The sequence below is a fragment of the Ostrinia furnacalis genome, unplaced genomic scaffold (assembly GCF_004193835.3).
Source record: "Ostrinia furnacalis isolate ACB-3 unplaced genomic scaffold, ASM419383v2 OfSCF1353, whole genome shotgun sequence".
Lineage (NCBI taxonomy): Eukaryota > Metazoa > Arthropoda > Insecta > Lepidoptera > Crambidae > Ostrinia > Ostrinia furnacalis.
Window position 1 is genome coordinate 411,204 of NW_021131592.1, and position 13,378 is coordinate 424,581.

The 13,378-nt window shown below is 37.6% G+C and overlaps 1 protein-coding gene across 6 annotated transcripts in view; it reads left to right on the forward strand.

Annotated features, from left to right (window-relative positions):
- Positions 1 to 4,824: 4,824 nt before the first annotated feature.
- Positions 4,825 to 13,378, forward strand: part of Not3 (CCR4-associated factor Not3) — a 29,046-nt gene continuing 20,492 nt past the window's right edge. For 2 of the 6 annotated variants that reach the window (XM_028304029.1, XM_028304032.1), the window contains exons 1-7: positions 4,825 to 5,205; positions 5,580 to 5,812; positions 6,888 to 7,043; positions 8,112 to 8,324; positions 9,378 to 9,576; positions 11,123 to 11,223; positions 11,933 to 12,033. In XM_028304029.1, coding sequence (XP_028159830.1) covers positions 5,181 to 5,205; positions 5,580 to 5,812; positions 6,888 to 7,043; positions 8,112 to 8,324; positions 9,378 to 9,576; positions 11,123 to 11,223; positions 11,933 to 12,033 — 1,028 coding nt within the window. In that variant the 5' untranslated portion in view covers positions 4,825 to 5,180. The remainder of the gene's footprint in view (positions 5,206 to 5,579; positions 5,813 to 6,887; positions 7,044 to 8,111; positions 8,325 to 9,377; positions 9,577 to 11,122; positions 11,224 to 11,932; positions 12,034 to 13,378) is intronic. The other 4 variants (XM_028304028.1, XM_028304031.1, XM_028304030.1 and 1 more) reach the window with 2 other exon arrangements.

Genomic DNA, 13,378 nt, shown 5'->3' on the forward strand with positions numbered 1-13,378 from the left:
GATGTTATTTTGCCTTTGGGGGGTCACTCTCGGTACATCTCTGATCAGCTGAGCTGACTGAGCAGCGGCATCGAGCAGACCGTAACCTGCTACGGCGGGTCGGGGGTCCTGTTATGCCAGAGTGGAGGAGGGAATTGAGGGTTTCCTCGAAGCCTGAGCGAGCCTCTAGCCTGAGGCGGAGTTGCATGTCCAAGCTAGGACAATAACTCGCGGCTCCGTTTCATTGGATTTTTTGAGACACGACACTTTCTATGATAATTTTCTTAAGTTAAGGATATGTTGAAATCCATCCAGAGAAGGCCATAGGCCAAAATTAGTTAATAAATAAGTACGTAGGCAGAATAGAACATCCAATTCGGGGAAATTATGTCCCGACTCTACTATAAATAAAGGCACAAACAGATAATTTGGATGTGATTCTTATTGGGTTGATTACAGGACACAACATGAAAGGCTGTGTACAAGTACATTCTAACTAATCTGACTGGCCAATCTGGAAATCATTTGGGGAGGCTTGTCCAGCAGTGTACTTACGTCTGGCGTCTGAAATGATGAAGATCAAAGAAATTCATCGTAGGTACAGCCCTGACTAACACATCAAACAAAATTATGTTACTTACCTACCAATTGCAAATAGTAACTTATTCACAACATTACAAGATGTCAGAGTTTATTTTCTTTTGCCGTCGTCATTGAAGCCAAAAGGACACATATTCTGATTTCGAAAAAACGTCGTAGCTACTTACTACTTATTTGATGTATTGTTGTAACTATGCAATCTAAACTATTACTATAGGCGAGTATGATAAATGTGGACTCAACTTGCCACCTAGGGGAAGTGCGCACTTTAGGACGTGGGGCGATTCACACCACGCCCGTATCGCACCACGGTGTGAAACGCCTAAGTGTGGTAGTAAACCTTTTCTTTATTCATCGTTTCAGCTTTAAACATTTCCCAGTATGCGTTACAAAGCGCGAATTCCTGCTTTTTAATAAAGACACAGCCAAACTGGCCCTTTCTCTATCTATAAAAATATTTAAATTGGAGTACAATTTAAATGGTTTAGGATTTATTCAGAACAACAAATTATTACATAGATAAATTAGTTATTTTTTAATATATTTTTTTTAATTTTGCTCTCATTATGTTTAATTAAAATATTTTAAATTGTTAAAATATTTTTCAATACTGACACCTTTTCATTTAGGGAAAGCTACCTACATACATTTTTCAGAATATGGAAATCATTTCATTAACCAAAATGGTGTCAAAAATTTTATGAATAGGTATTTATACTGGGGCCTCTACTAGTACCTACTTATTAAATATAATTTTAAATAAGTAAAATATTTGAACTAATACCGAGTACAAAGTACTGTCCGTGGGCGGCTAAAAACATAGTCACGATTGGCGAGGTGATAACTGAGACTTGTTTGAACGGGCAGGCCTTCATGCCTACTCCACCATTCGGCAAATATTATTGTAATATTTATTGAACATAAGTAATATTAGAGGTGCTAGAAGAAAATTACTGAAATACAGACCTGAAACTTTTTAAAACATCATTTTCTATCTGCCGAAATTTGCTGTACAGCATTGGTTCCCAAACATATTTGAGACGCACTGCCTTTCGACCATACAAAAAATTCCGCGCCCCCCCTCCTCCAGTCAAGACTATTTATTGGTCGTATCGAGCAGTCTGGAATGGATTCTCTCAGCGGTCGCAGGTTTTTTATACTTAAGTACACAGATGGCCCGCGCCCCCTTTAAAGGTCTTTGCGCCTCCCCTGGGGGGCGCGCCCCCCACTTTGGGAAACAATGCTGTACAGTATGGTGAAAACTTATTTATCGATTTTAACTTATTTATTTATTTAAAACTTATTTATTTATTATTATTTATAAACTCTGAAAACAGGGTTTTATTACGGTGAATTAGTTTAGCAACCACAACATAGAAAGGAAGGGTCAACTGAAATAGGTAGTTAGAGGTAGAGTAACTAAAATACCTTTAAATCATTTAATAGATAGAGTCAAATCGTCGGTTCGTTCGTTTCAGCCGAATGACGTCCACTGCTGGACAAAGGCCTCCCCCTAGATTTCCCCAACGCCCGGTCCTGCGCCGCCCGCATCCAGGCACCTCCCGTGACCTTTACCAGATCGTCGGTCCACCTAGGAGGCCTGCCCGCATTACGTCTTTCGGCTCGTGTCGCCACTCGAGAACTTTTCTGCCCTAGCAGTCATCAGCTCTGCGAGCTATGTGGCCCTTCTGCGGGCTATGTCAGTCACTTTGGTCAAATAACTTCCATGATTGCCTACAGAAATATCCATCATCATTATGTCATTCTGTGAAACGTAAACCTCACCCTGATTTTCAAGCAGAAATTGTAACAAATTGCTTTGGAAGCACTACAAATATTACAATCAAAGGGAGCACCCAAAAGCACCGATTCAAAGGTGGAGGGAAATTGCTTATTACTTTATTCGACGAAAATACAGACGAGAGCACATCAAGCTTACACTGTGACATCTTGTGTAGTTGTAATAGGGGTTAATTTGCAACAAAAATGTAAAGCTTAATGTGATGTCCGTACCTCGCGTGCCGATCGTCCGTTATGTTTGAACCCGACCTTCAGTAGTACTTACTATTAGCTATTAGTTTACTATGCTTTAGCCATGTTAATGAGGAAATACCATGAACAATGGTTGATTGACAGCTGAAGCTGATGGGTCGCTCGAAATAAATCACTGAGAACCATGGCTATTATGAAATTCGATTGATTTTACGGCCGTTTCCGTCATAAATTAAACTGACCTCTTCGACTTTCAAGAAGTCCTACTAACGGAATACACCCTCTAGCTAGAGAACTGAAACAAAAAGAGCAAGTCTCTGGCATTCCTGGACTGGACTGGATTCAAATTGATTTTAGCAATAGCAATTGATTATAATACCTATTGCAAAAAAAAATGTACTAAATCTGTAGATATGAATTCGTTCTGAACTTACAAATGAACATAAGCATAATAATATAAAGCGTCTTAGTACCTGCGCTTTCCCATAAAAACTAAATAGGTAGGTAGGCACACTGGCATAACACTTACGATGATTGTTATGGAGTCGCTGCTTGTATAAGAAATGAAATAATAAAAAATAAGTACTAGCAGGTGGACAAGCAATTTGTGGGGCAAATCAACGATCAATATTCAACGCGTAACGTGCGGACTGTTTCAACTAATGTTTTGCTATTTTATGCTATGCAGTTTTGCTAATCGATCAATTCTTCTACCACACTTTCGCAATAATGATGCAGCTCTACAATGTTTATTACGTTACGACCGTTATCGTGTTCGTTCGGGGCGCAAATAAAGGCCCAAAAACCAATAATAATATCGTGTTCGTCATCTATTCAACTTAATCTAATTACCTAAATGGTTAAAAGATTAAAAGGTATCGAATCGGAAGTTCTGCTGGCTTCGATTTCCAAGTGGTAGGCACTTACCTACCTTACACTCATTAAAATTTGTTTTTGTGTAAGATGTCCTAGTTTGGCTAAGACATTTATTGACATCAGAAACCGAAAATACTATTTTTACCATTTTAAAAAACGAACCCTAGAACACTAGTATCAGGGGTCTAACTACAACCACTAAGTAGATCAATGTGACTAAGTACCTAAGTACACTTGGGCATTTTTGCGGTAGCAACATCTTTCTAGCCAAAAAAAAAAAACACGTAACTAAAGTCCATAAAACGCTAATTTTTATCCTAATGCTTACTTATTACTTCAAACAATCAGCATTATTTGGCTAGGAGTTTAAAAACAAATTTTTATCAACAATTGTTAACCTGTGTTACTTAAGGCTGCCGCGACACAAGCACAGCTTAGTGCAGCAGCCGCTAGATAAACAGACTGTACATTTTTTTGCTGGCAAATAAAATACTTTTTACTTTTTTTACTTTTACTTTACCTCTTACATAACCACTGTCCAGTACTTAGGCCTTTGAAATCGGTCGTTTGGAACGAGACGGTCAATAAATCCGAGACCCGTTTACGACCGTGTCGTTAAAATGATAACAAAGAGGTAATATAACTACTGTAATGACCCATTAACAAAACGAGATCACCCTGTAACAAAACATTTTAATTTCATTAACATTAATTCAAAAGAATACGCATAAGCAAGTAAAGTAAAGACGCTGCTTTTTATATTTAATTATACGATTTTTGTTTGTGTACCCAATAGTGTGAAAAAGAAGAAACCGTATAATTAATTTTCTAAAATAATTTCTTATCTCGTTGTGCGGAACCGCGGGATAATGCTAGTATTTTAAAAACATCACATATACTGCCATCTAGTTTTATTATGTATGTAGCTTGATGTATTTAATTCAAAATAGCGCCATCTCACGACATCTCAACGAACTAGGTGGAACGGTTTTGAGGTTATAGCAAAGACAATCATTTTGTTTTTTTAAGGTGCGATCACATCATCGTCTTAATTCGACAAACCTTTGTTTGTGTTCATAATCATCCTTATTGTGTTTTTATAGGAAACAACCAATATTTAATTAAAACCTCTAGGTAGGTACTTTTATCAAATAAAAATTAAGAGACATTTATTACTTACAAGATAATTTCTTTCTATTCTAAACATCTTGCAAAACAAATGTTGTATCGAAACTTTACTTATTTTAGTTTGATGATTCATTTGAAAATTCTTTTGAATATTTTTGGAAAGTTTTGTTTTCCTACCTTCTGAAAGTGGTTTACACATTAATATTTTCGCCACACATTTTTTTGTCTATGCCTCATTCTATTATTTTTTTGCGCCTGCGCACTTGATGGTCTACGCGACATACATAAAATCATTTTGTGGAAAAATTTGAAGTTTGTTGTTATTAGTGACAACCTATAATTTATAATTATTTATGAAAGCTCCTTGCTAATTACCATTCCAAGCGTGAGGCTGGATAATTCTGTGTGATTCGCCCTGGATGCGTTCAGTCACAATTATTCAGTACGAACGAGCGGTGTACGGTAGCCATGGTAGCCATCTTGGAATCGAACAAAGCTTCAGATGTGTAGTTTGTCTGTTTATCAATAATTTTTGTGCATTTTATTGTAAATAGTTTGTATGTTTAGGATATGTACGGAACGTTCGTCCATATGTGTAAATAGCTATGGCAGCGACAAGGAAATTACAAGGTAACTTATCATGTTATCAGGTTAGAGATTGATTGACCCCAACCGATGTAGGTACGTGTTCTAGAGCATTATTGTCAGATTGACGAGTTCTCCACCTTGCTGGAGTCAATGATGATGGCCAGGCCGTTGTTTGGATGCGTCAAATAATGCTGTTGCTAGGAAATATCTCTTGTTTGTGTAATTTGTTATGAATATTGAATGATTGCGCTCTCATACGTGCTTTCACAGTATTCTTGGACATGCAGAAGGCTATTTCGAAACCCTATCTTGCTGCATCGATATTAGTACCGCGTCCACGCACAATGTTTGTCACGCGTGTTGTTGTCACAATAAGAACAGGTTTTTCTTGATCATTAATGCAATTATGTTTGCAGGTGAAATAGACAGGTGTTTAAAAAAAGTAACGGAAGGGGTAGAGACGTTTGAGGACATCTGGCAGAAGGTTCACAATGCTACGAATAGTAATCAGAAAGAGAAGTATGAGGCGGATCTCAAGAAAGAGATTAAGAAGCTTCAGAGGCTACGGGATCAGATCAAATCGTGGATCGCCTCCGGGGAGATTAAGGATAAGAGTACACTTTTAGAATATAGGAAACTAATAGAAACGGTGAGTAAATATCCAATTTGAAAGCAATAAGAAATCAATTAGATATCCATCAAATGTTTCCGATACAATTTTACTATGAATTGTTTACTTGTGGTATTATTGATAATCAACCAGAATGTTGATAACACACAAAAACATCTTAATTAGTTTTTACATTTATTAATTTTACATTTTGATAAAACCAGTTAAATAAACTTGATAAGGTATTTTTCAGAGCATTTACCATGTTATTACCTTTACTATGTAATTAGTAGTGTGAGAGTGCTCATTACTTTTTGCCCATAATCAATTCAGAATTCATTGAATATCGTTGAATAAATAATCTAATTTTTCTTGATAATTCTGTCACTGTTTCTTTCTGCTATGGATTATGTTAACTATAGCTAATTTATGATCCATTATCATTTCAAAATGAATAATTTTCTTATTGGGCAAATCACATAAGGAAACCTATTAAAAACCATAGTTTGCTTAGACTACAATAAGTTTATCCGGTGTTTTAAGATGTTTTCCTCTTCCTTGCATTCTTATTTGATTCATATACCTTAACCAATAGTGTGTATTTTATGTTTATTTCACTGTACCTATAGAAAATGCATTTTATCCCTCATGAATCTAAAATTATCACACAATAACAATAGGCTGGTTGCTGATAATTACCAGGTTAATTTATCTCAGTGGAAATAATGTGTTATTGTATGTTCTTGATTAAGTAAACTAGGCACACATTTAGCTTTTATTTCCTCAAACCTGAAATACAACTTTGTTGACATAAACAACATATTTTGTGCTAGATTAATTGTAGTTTTGTTTAGACACAAAATTTATGCAGAATACTCATACATATTGTTCCAATAATGCCTTATTAATACTAAATATCAGTGTATAACTACTTTCCTGCTCTTTATAATTTAAAAAACATTCTTGTTTTGTAAATAATATGCAGAAAAGATTCCTATGTGTGTCATACCTACTGTTCCACCACATGTGTTAAACTACACATGAAATACTATTTATTTTGTTAGTCATTTACAATAATTTATGCCATTTTTCTAACAGAAAGTTGTTGTTTCAGCAAATGGAGAGATTTAAAGTAGTTGAACGAGAGACAAAAACAAAGGCATACTCTAAAGAAGGGTTAGGGGCGGCACAAAAGCTAGACCCTGCTCAAAAAGAAAGAGAGGAAATGTCTGCGTGGCTGGTCTCGTCTATCGATGCACTTAATTTACAGGTGAGACGCTAAATAATATAGTATGTAACTACTTGACCAAGCATAAATACTAACGGACACTGCTCGGAGTAAAGCCTTATTTGCTAATTTAAAATGTATGAAGTATGCCAAGTGTGGAGCCCACTATTTGATGTTTGGCAGAAAGTCATTCAAGGGCTTAGTCATACATGATAAATAAGCAAATACGTGAATTTTTACATTGAATTGCATTCAGTACAAGTTACAAGAATCTGTAACAGGGTTCATTGCACCGGGGCTGTGTAAAATTCTATGAATTTAGGTGCATTGTATTATTTGTCAGAGTATATTACTGACTAAATTATCGTTTTATTCTTCTGGAAAGGCAAGATGCACTAATCATGTGAACCTAACATTCTGACCTATAGGCGACAGTAATAGATACCTCATAGAGGGTACTCTCATAAAATTACCAATTTTCCACACCAATATATTTTGTAGTGTAGGCACGCAGGGATGTCGGTGAACCGACGACCTGGCGAATGTTGTAGGACGCACCTGGATGCGGGTAGCGCAAGACCAGTCCTTGGGGAAATCCTTGGGGGAAGCCTTTGTCCTATAACGAACGACTTGACCAAAACGACAACTTTTTTATGTAAAGAATATCCTTAACTAGCGGCCGTCCGCGACTTCGTACGCGTGGATCCCGTTTTACCCCCTTAGGGGTGGAGTTTCGTAAAATCCCGTCTTAGTGAGCACCTAAGTTCTAAATGGAAGCCCCATGCAAACTTTGAGACACCTAGCACTTGTAGTTTCCGAGATTTCGTGATGAGTGAGTGAGAAGCTGAAGAGTTTGTTTGTATGTTTACTTGAACACGCTAATCTCCGGAACTACTGGTCCGATTTGAAAAATTCTTTCAGTGTTAGATAGCCCATTTATCGAAAAAGGCTATAGGCTATACAACATCACGCTGCGATCAATAAGAGCAGAGCAAAAAAAAATGTTGCGATAATGGGTTTTTACGCGTACGAATTCGCGGGCATAGCTAGTAGATATATATTTGTATTGCACTATTATAGTCCCACTAACCTTTCATTATTTTGTTGCAGGTTGATCAATTTGAGTCTGAAATAGAGTCAATGGTAGTTGGTAAGAAAAAACGACTGGATAAGGAAAAGCAAGATCGTATGGAGGAGCTGAAACTCAAGCTCGAAAAGCACAGGTTTCACATAAAGAAGCTGGAGACCTTGCTCCGAATGCTTGACAACATGTCTGTAGAAGTCGAACAGGTCTGTCCTAGAAACGATTCCTATATACAACAAGTAAATATGAAATTGAGTATTGTAATTTATATTTAACTTCATATATGTTATGTAATGCTGTGGTAGACAACATCTTTTATTATAAAAAATATTACATTGAGCTTATTAGATAGATAGAATATGTAGACTATTGATAGTAAAAAGATAGCTACTCATACCTATGATATAGGTTGATCATGCTTGCCATCAATAATCTGTGATGGCAGATATCAAGTATTTTGCAAACATAGATTCAGATTAACCATCAATTGAAATCATCCATACATTACACAGCGGATGCCATTTCATTTTATAAAAGATGTTGTTTATCAGTGTGCAAAATGCATGTTTATGTTTCATGAAAAATACCTAATTTCACTACCATAAAAAATGAGGTCCGTGCCTCGTAGAATGTTTAAAAACACGACTGCTAAGGTCGATAAGGTTGCTTCCGTTCTTTGTGCGCCCGGTGATATTATGGTAATAATTTTCTAAAGTAGTTTCCTACTCATAACTCAATATATGTTTCTCTTGTTAAAAGTAATATAATTAATTTATAATTACTATCAGTCCACGTGATATGCACTAAAACAATGACGCGTGTTTGAAAATGCGTCCCAGATAACTGTCGATCTCTCTCTTTTATTATACCGTAAGAGCGAGAGGTGATTACAACTACTTCATTCAAATCCCATTTTTATCAGCTTGCACTCGCACCTGAGTCCTATCTTTTTATTATTGTCTGGAAACAGCTGTAGTCATTCTGTTGTGTTTATCACTTGGTGTTGTGCTCTGCAACGGTGTAGGAAGTCGTAATATTGTGTTGTAGCAGTTCTATATATTCTAATATTTGTGTGAGTAGAAATAGTATTAAAATATCTATTAATTGGATAATTTACTAAGATTATATTCACTTAGTTCCTTCATAGAGGCATGAGGCATGTAAATGATAACAAATTAAAAAATATTAATAATATCAAATAACTATCCCATCATATCATCACTAGTTTGTGTGTCCTAGATGTGTGATCGTTACTCTACGGAGTCATTCAAGATTGATCTGTTTTGTTCCAGATACGAAGGATAAAAGAGGATGTCGAATATTATATAGACTCGTCTCTAGAGCCAGGCTTCGAGGAGAATGAGTACATATACGATGATATTCGAGGGTTAGACGAGATTGAACTGAGCGGCGTGGGCTTGCCTTCGTCTGCTACCACGGATAGTAATAATAGTAACGATTCGGGAGGATCGCCCACTAGTATGCTATCAGGTGAGCATTTTGATTATCAACCCTGACTGACAGACCACTGACTTTTAGGCCCAGAACACACGGTGAAACGCAACTGCAACGAAACTGCAACTTTCTAGTTACTTTTGAATTGCATCTAAGTTTCTGCCATAGATTCCATTGAGAGACCACACATGATGCGACCAGTTTGACCTGTTCAAATCGGTTTCAAACTGGTTGCGTCATGTGTGGTCTCTCAACGGACGTTATGGCAGAAACTTAGATGCAACTCAAAAGTAACTAGAAGTTTCAGTTTCGTTTCACCGTGTTTTCTGGGTCTTTGTCGGCCGAAAGTTGGGCCCGATTCTAATTTGTATGAAGAATCGGCCGATACCAAATCGGTGTAATTTGCGCACTCTCATACATCTCCATACTGATTAACAGCCCGGGCTAGGCTTAGCCTAACCACAGACTACAGACGATAGTTGGGTCGGACTGTTAATCAGTATGGACGCGTATGAAAGTGCGCACATTACACTGATTTGGTATCGACCGATTCTTCATACAAATTAAATCGGGCCCAACTATCTATCGGTCAACTAAAAGTTGGTGGTCTGCGCCTAGGTTTAATAACAGTGTATGTATTTCATACAATACTATCAATACTATTCTAATTAGAAGATAAACTATAAGGCAAATAGGAAAAAAATTAACCTTCCTATACAGATTTCCACAACCAGTGTTGTATAGTTCGCGCCCTATTGTTTGACTATCGTGGCTTTCTTGTGGACAGTGTAAAGGTTAAGATAATATTAGCTACAAGACAACACAGTCAATGGCATCCACATGCATCGGTCATTCGTCTATGAGAAAAATCACTAAAATGTTCAATGAAATCCACAAACTATTGTAGATTGCACACAGATTTTACTTCAATAATTCTGGTCAGCGTAGGGAGTGTAGGACAAATCCTTCCTTTCGCCTCTGGTCATTTAGAGATACAACCCGGTCTAGTAAACTGCGCACCTCATCGGAATGCGATTCCCTCGCACTCACCCGCACACCTCCCCGCGCTCGCTCCGTCCGTACCACAGCGTCGATGTGACGTCACGGGAGCTTGGTGCGCAGTTAACTTGACCTGGCTGTAATTACTAAGGTTCATCATCATTATCATCTCAGCCATAGGACGTCCACTACTGAACATAGGTCTCCCCCAATGCTTTCCATGTTCCCCGGTTGGTAGCGGCCTGCGTCCAGCGCTTTCCTGCTACCTTTATGATGTCGTCGGTCCACCTTGTGGGTGAACGTCCCACGCTGCGTTTACCGGTACGCGGCCTCCACTCCAGAACATTACTGCCCCATCGGCCGTCAGTTCTGCGTACTATGTGCCCTGCCCATTGCCACTTCAGCTTGCTAATCCGTCGGGCTATGTCAGCGACCTTAGTTCGTTTACGGATCTCCTCATTTCTGATTCGATCTCGTAAAGAAACACCGAGCATAGCCCTCTCCATAGCACGCTGTGCAACTTTGAGCTTCCAAGGTTCCAAGGTTCAAATAAATAAATAAATAATGTGAAATTTGTTTCCAGGTACAACAAGTCCAATCACGTCGCCAGCGCTAGAAGTCCACAATCACTCAACAGACTCCATAGACGTAGAAAAGAAAAAGAAAGAGGAAGTCATTGCGAAAGTGAGTGTACACCCGTCCCGCTCGCTCATCATTCCATTACACCTCAGTTTACCATCAAACTTCAATTTTAATGTTGACTGTAGTTATGTGGAGTGTTGATGTGGATAATTTTCAAAATTTTATACCTTACATCGGTTACTTTTGGGTTCGTTTTTCTCTATTCAGTAATAACAATAACGCACTTTATAAATCTGTTTCAATCATAAATAACAAAAGATAAGCTGTGACGTGGTATTGTTTACATCTATCGTGGCGTTATAGTATTTTATTTTTGCCCTGACTAAAAATACCTTGATAATGTTGACCTGACCTTTAATGTAATTAAGTTGGTATGTCCGTTGACTCTCATTATTATTTATTTTCTATAATATTTTAGTTGATTAGTCTAATTTAATATTGACATTTGACCACAGCCACAGTTGCAATTCTTTAAAATGGAATGAAAAACTCTTTTATCAATCACAATCCTTTCAATACCTCAACTTCAAATTTGCGCAATTACTCTGTAAAACGTATCGGTATTTGAGGCTATATCCATCTCTTTCTAACGCTAAATACTAGTGCGGGCGAAAGAGATAGCCGAGACTACCAGCAACTCTTGCAAATCAGACTGGCATTTAGGTTTTCAACGTAGATTTCTTCTATAAATCCCAAACGAACCCGAAACTAATCCGTTTCACCATAGTAAATGATGTTTGTTGTATTGCAGCCGGTTAAGCCGATGGCGCTTCGGGCCGCCACGGCGGTGGTCGGCAATAGCTCGCCTAACGTTAGTTCCTTGCTCAATAACTCCGCAGCATCGACCAATAGGTCAGTCCACTGGCAGTTATCAATCTTATTTACGAGAACAATTTCCAATAGTAGCTTGGGAGAAAATTTTGTGATGTTTTGGACACGTTTTGCTATAGTTTTCTGAGGCTCACGTCTTCATAGTAATAGGTTTAACACTCATAGAAGCGCGCAGCTAGGAACGCTCAAATAGCTGCTAAAGTCCGGTCGCCGAGCACATAGAATTTCGTCTAATGACCCCAAGCTACCCATCCTTATCGCTCGCGCGTAATTATATTGCTGTCGCGCTCGCACACTCACTGCGGCCGCCCGTCGCACAGTCGCGACAATAATATAATTTCGCGCGAGCGATACGGATGGGTGGGTAGCTTGGGGTCATTGGACGAAATTCTATCTGCTCGGCGACCGGACCTTACCAATCATTTTAAAAGTATGTTATTCACAATATTACATGGCACGCAAGGCGCACAGTTTTGTTAAATGACCCGTCGTCTTATACAATTATTGCAGTTTTTGAGCACACTACTAATTACTCGCGTTCCTATCTGTGCTCTTCCATAAGTGTAAAATGAACAATACATACTGACTCGTATTCGGTTGCGGTATGCGGTGGGGGAAGGGAAATGGGAGTGTCCAATAGGCCACGCCTCCCATGACCACCTCCCCACGGCTATTACTGCTGAATGCGACTTTATGTAATGGTAATAGGGTTTACAAGTTAAAACTGTTTTCTAATGACAAAGCAGTAACAGATAATAAGTAACGCTTAGTTTTTCTGAAAGAGAATAATGTTTGCTTTTGCGTATACTAGGCTTATTATGGATTTAGTAAAGTCAATAATATTTTGGTATGAAAAAGTATGTCTTGCATTAGCTTTTGGGCTTAGTGGGTTCGTTTTTGCATGTAACCATCGATTTGGAAACTTCCAATTGGAATGTTAAATTATAAATAACTTTTGAAAATTGTTTGTAACTGGATGTTTAAAGAAAAGTCACTAGGTGAGGGTTTACTACATCTAACCAAAATCATCATGGAATTTTCTCATATTTTTCTAATAAATAAAACATTAGAAATTGTTCTTGACAATCTAAAATTTATTTCGATCTGTAATATATCCACATTTTAAATGGAAGTAAAATGATTGTCATCATCTTGCTTCCATTTGTACTGCACGTCTTTTTGTTTTATCGCATGATAACTTTGCTATTTTCACGTTTTCCATACTTCAATTGAAACTCAAAATATTGAAATTGAAGTAGATTTTTGCATTCATTTCATTTTTATCGATTATTTTTATTCATCAACGCTTTACAAGACTGTTTGATCGTATGTTATTGTTGGTGCAATGACTTGGCAATAAAATAAC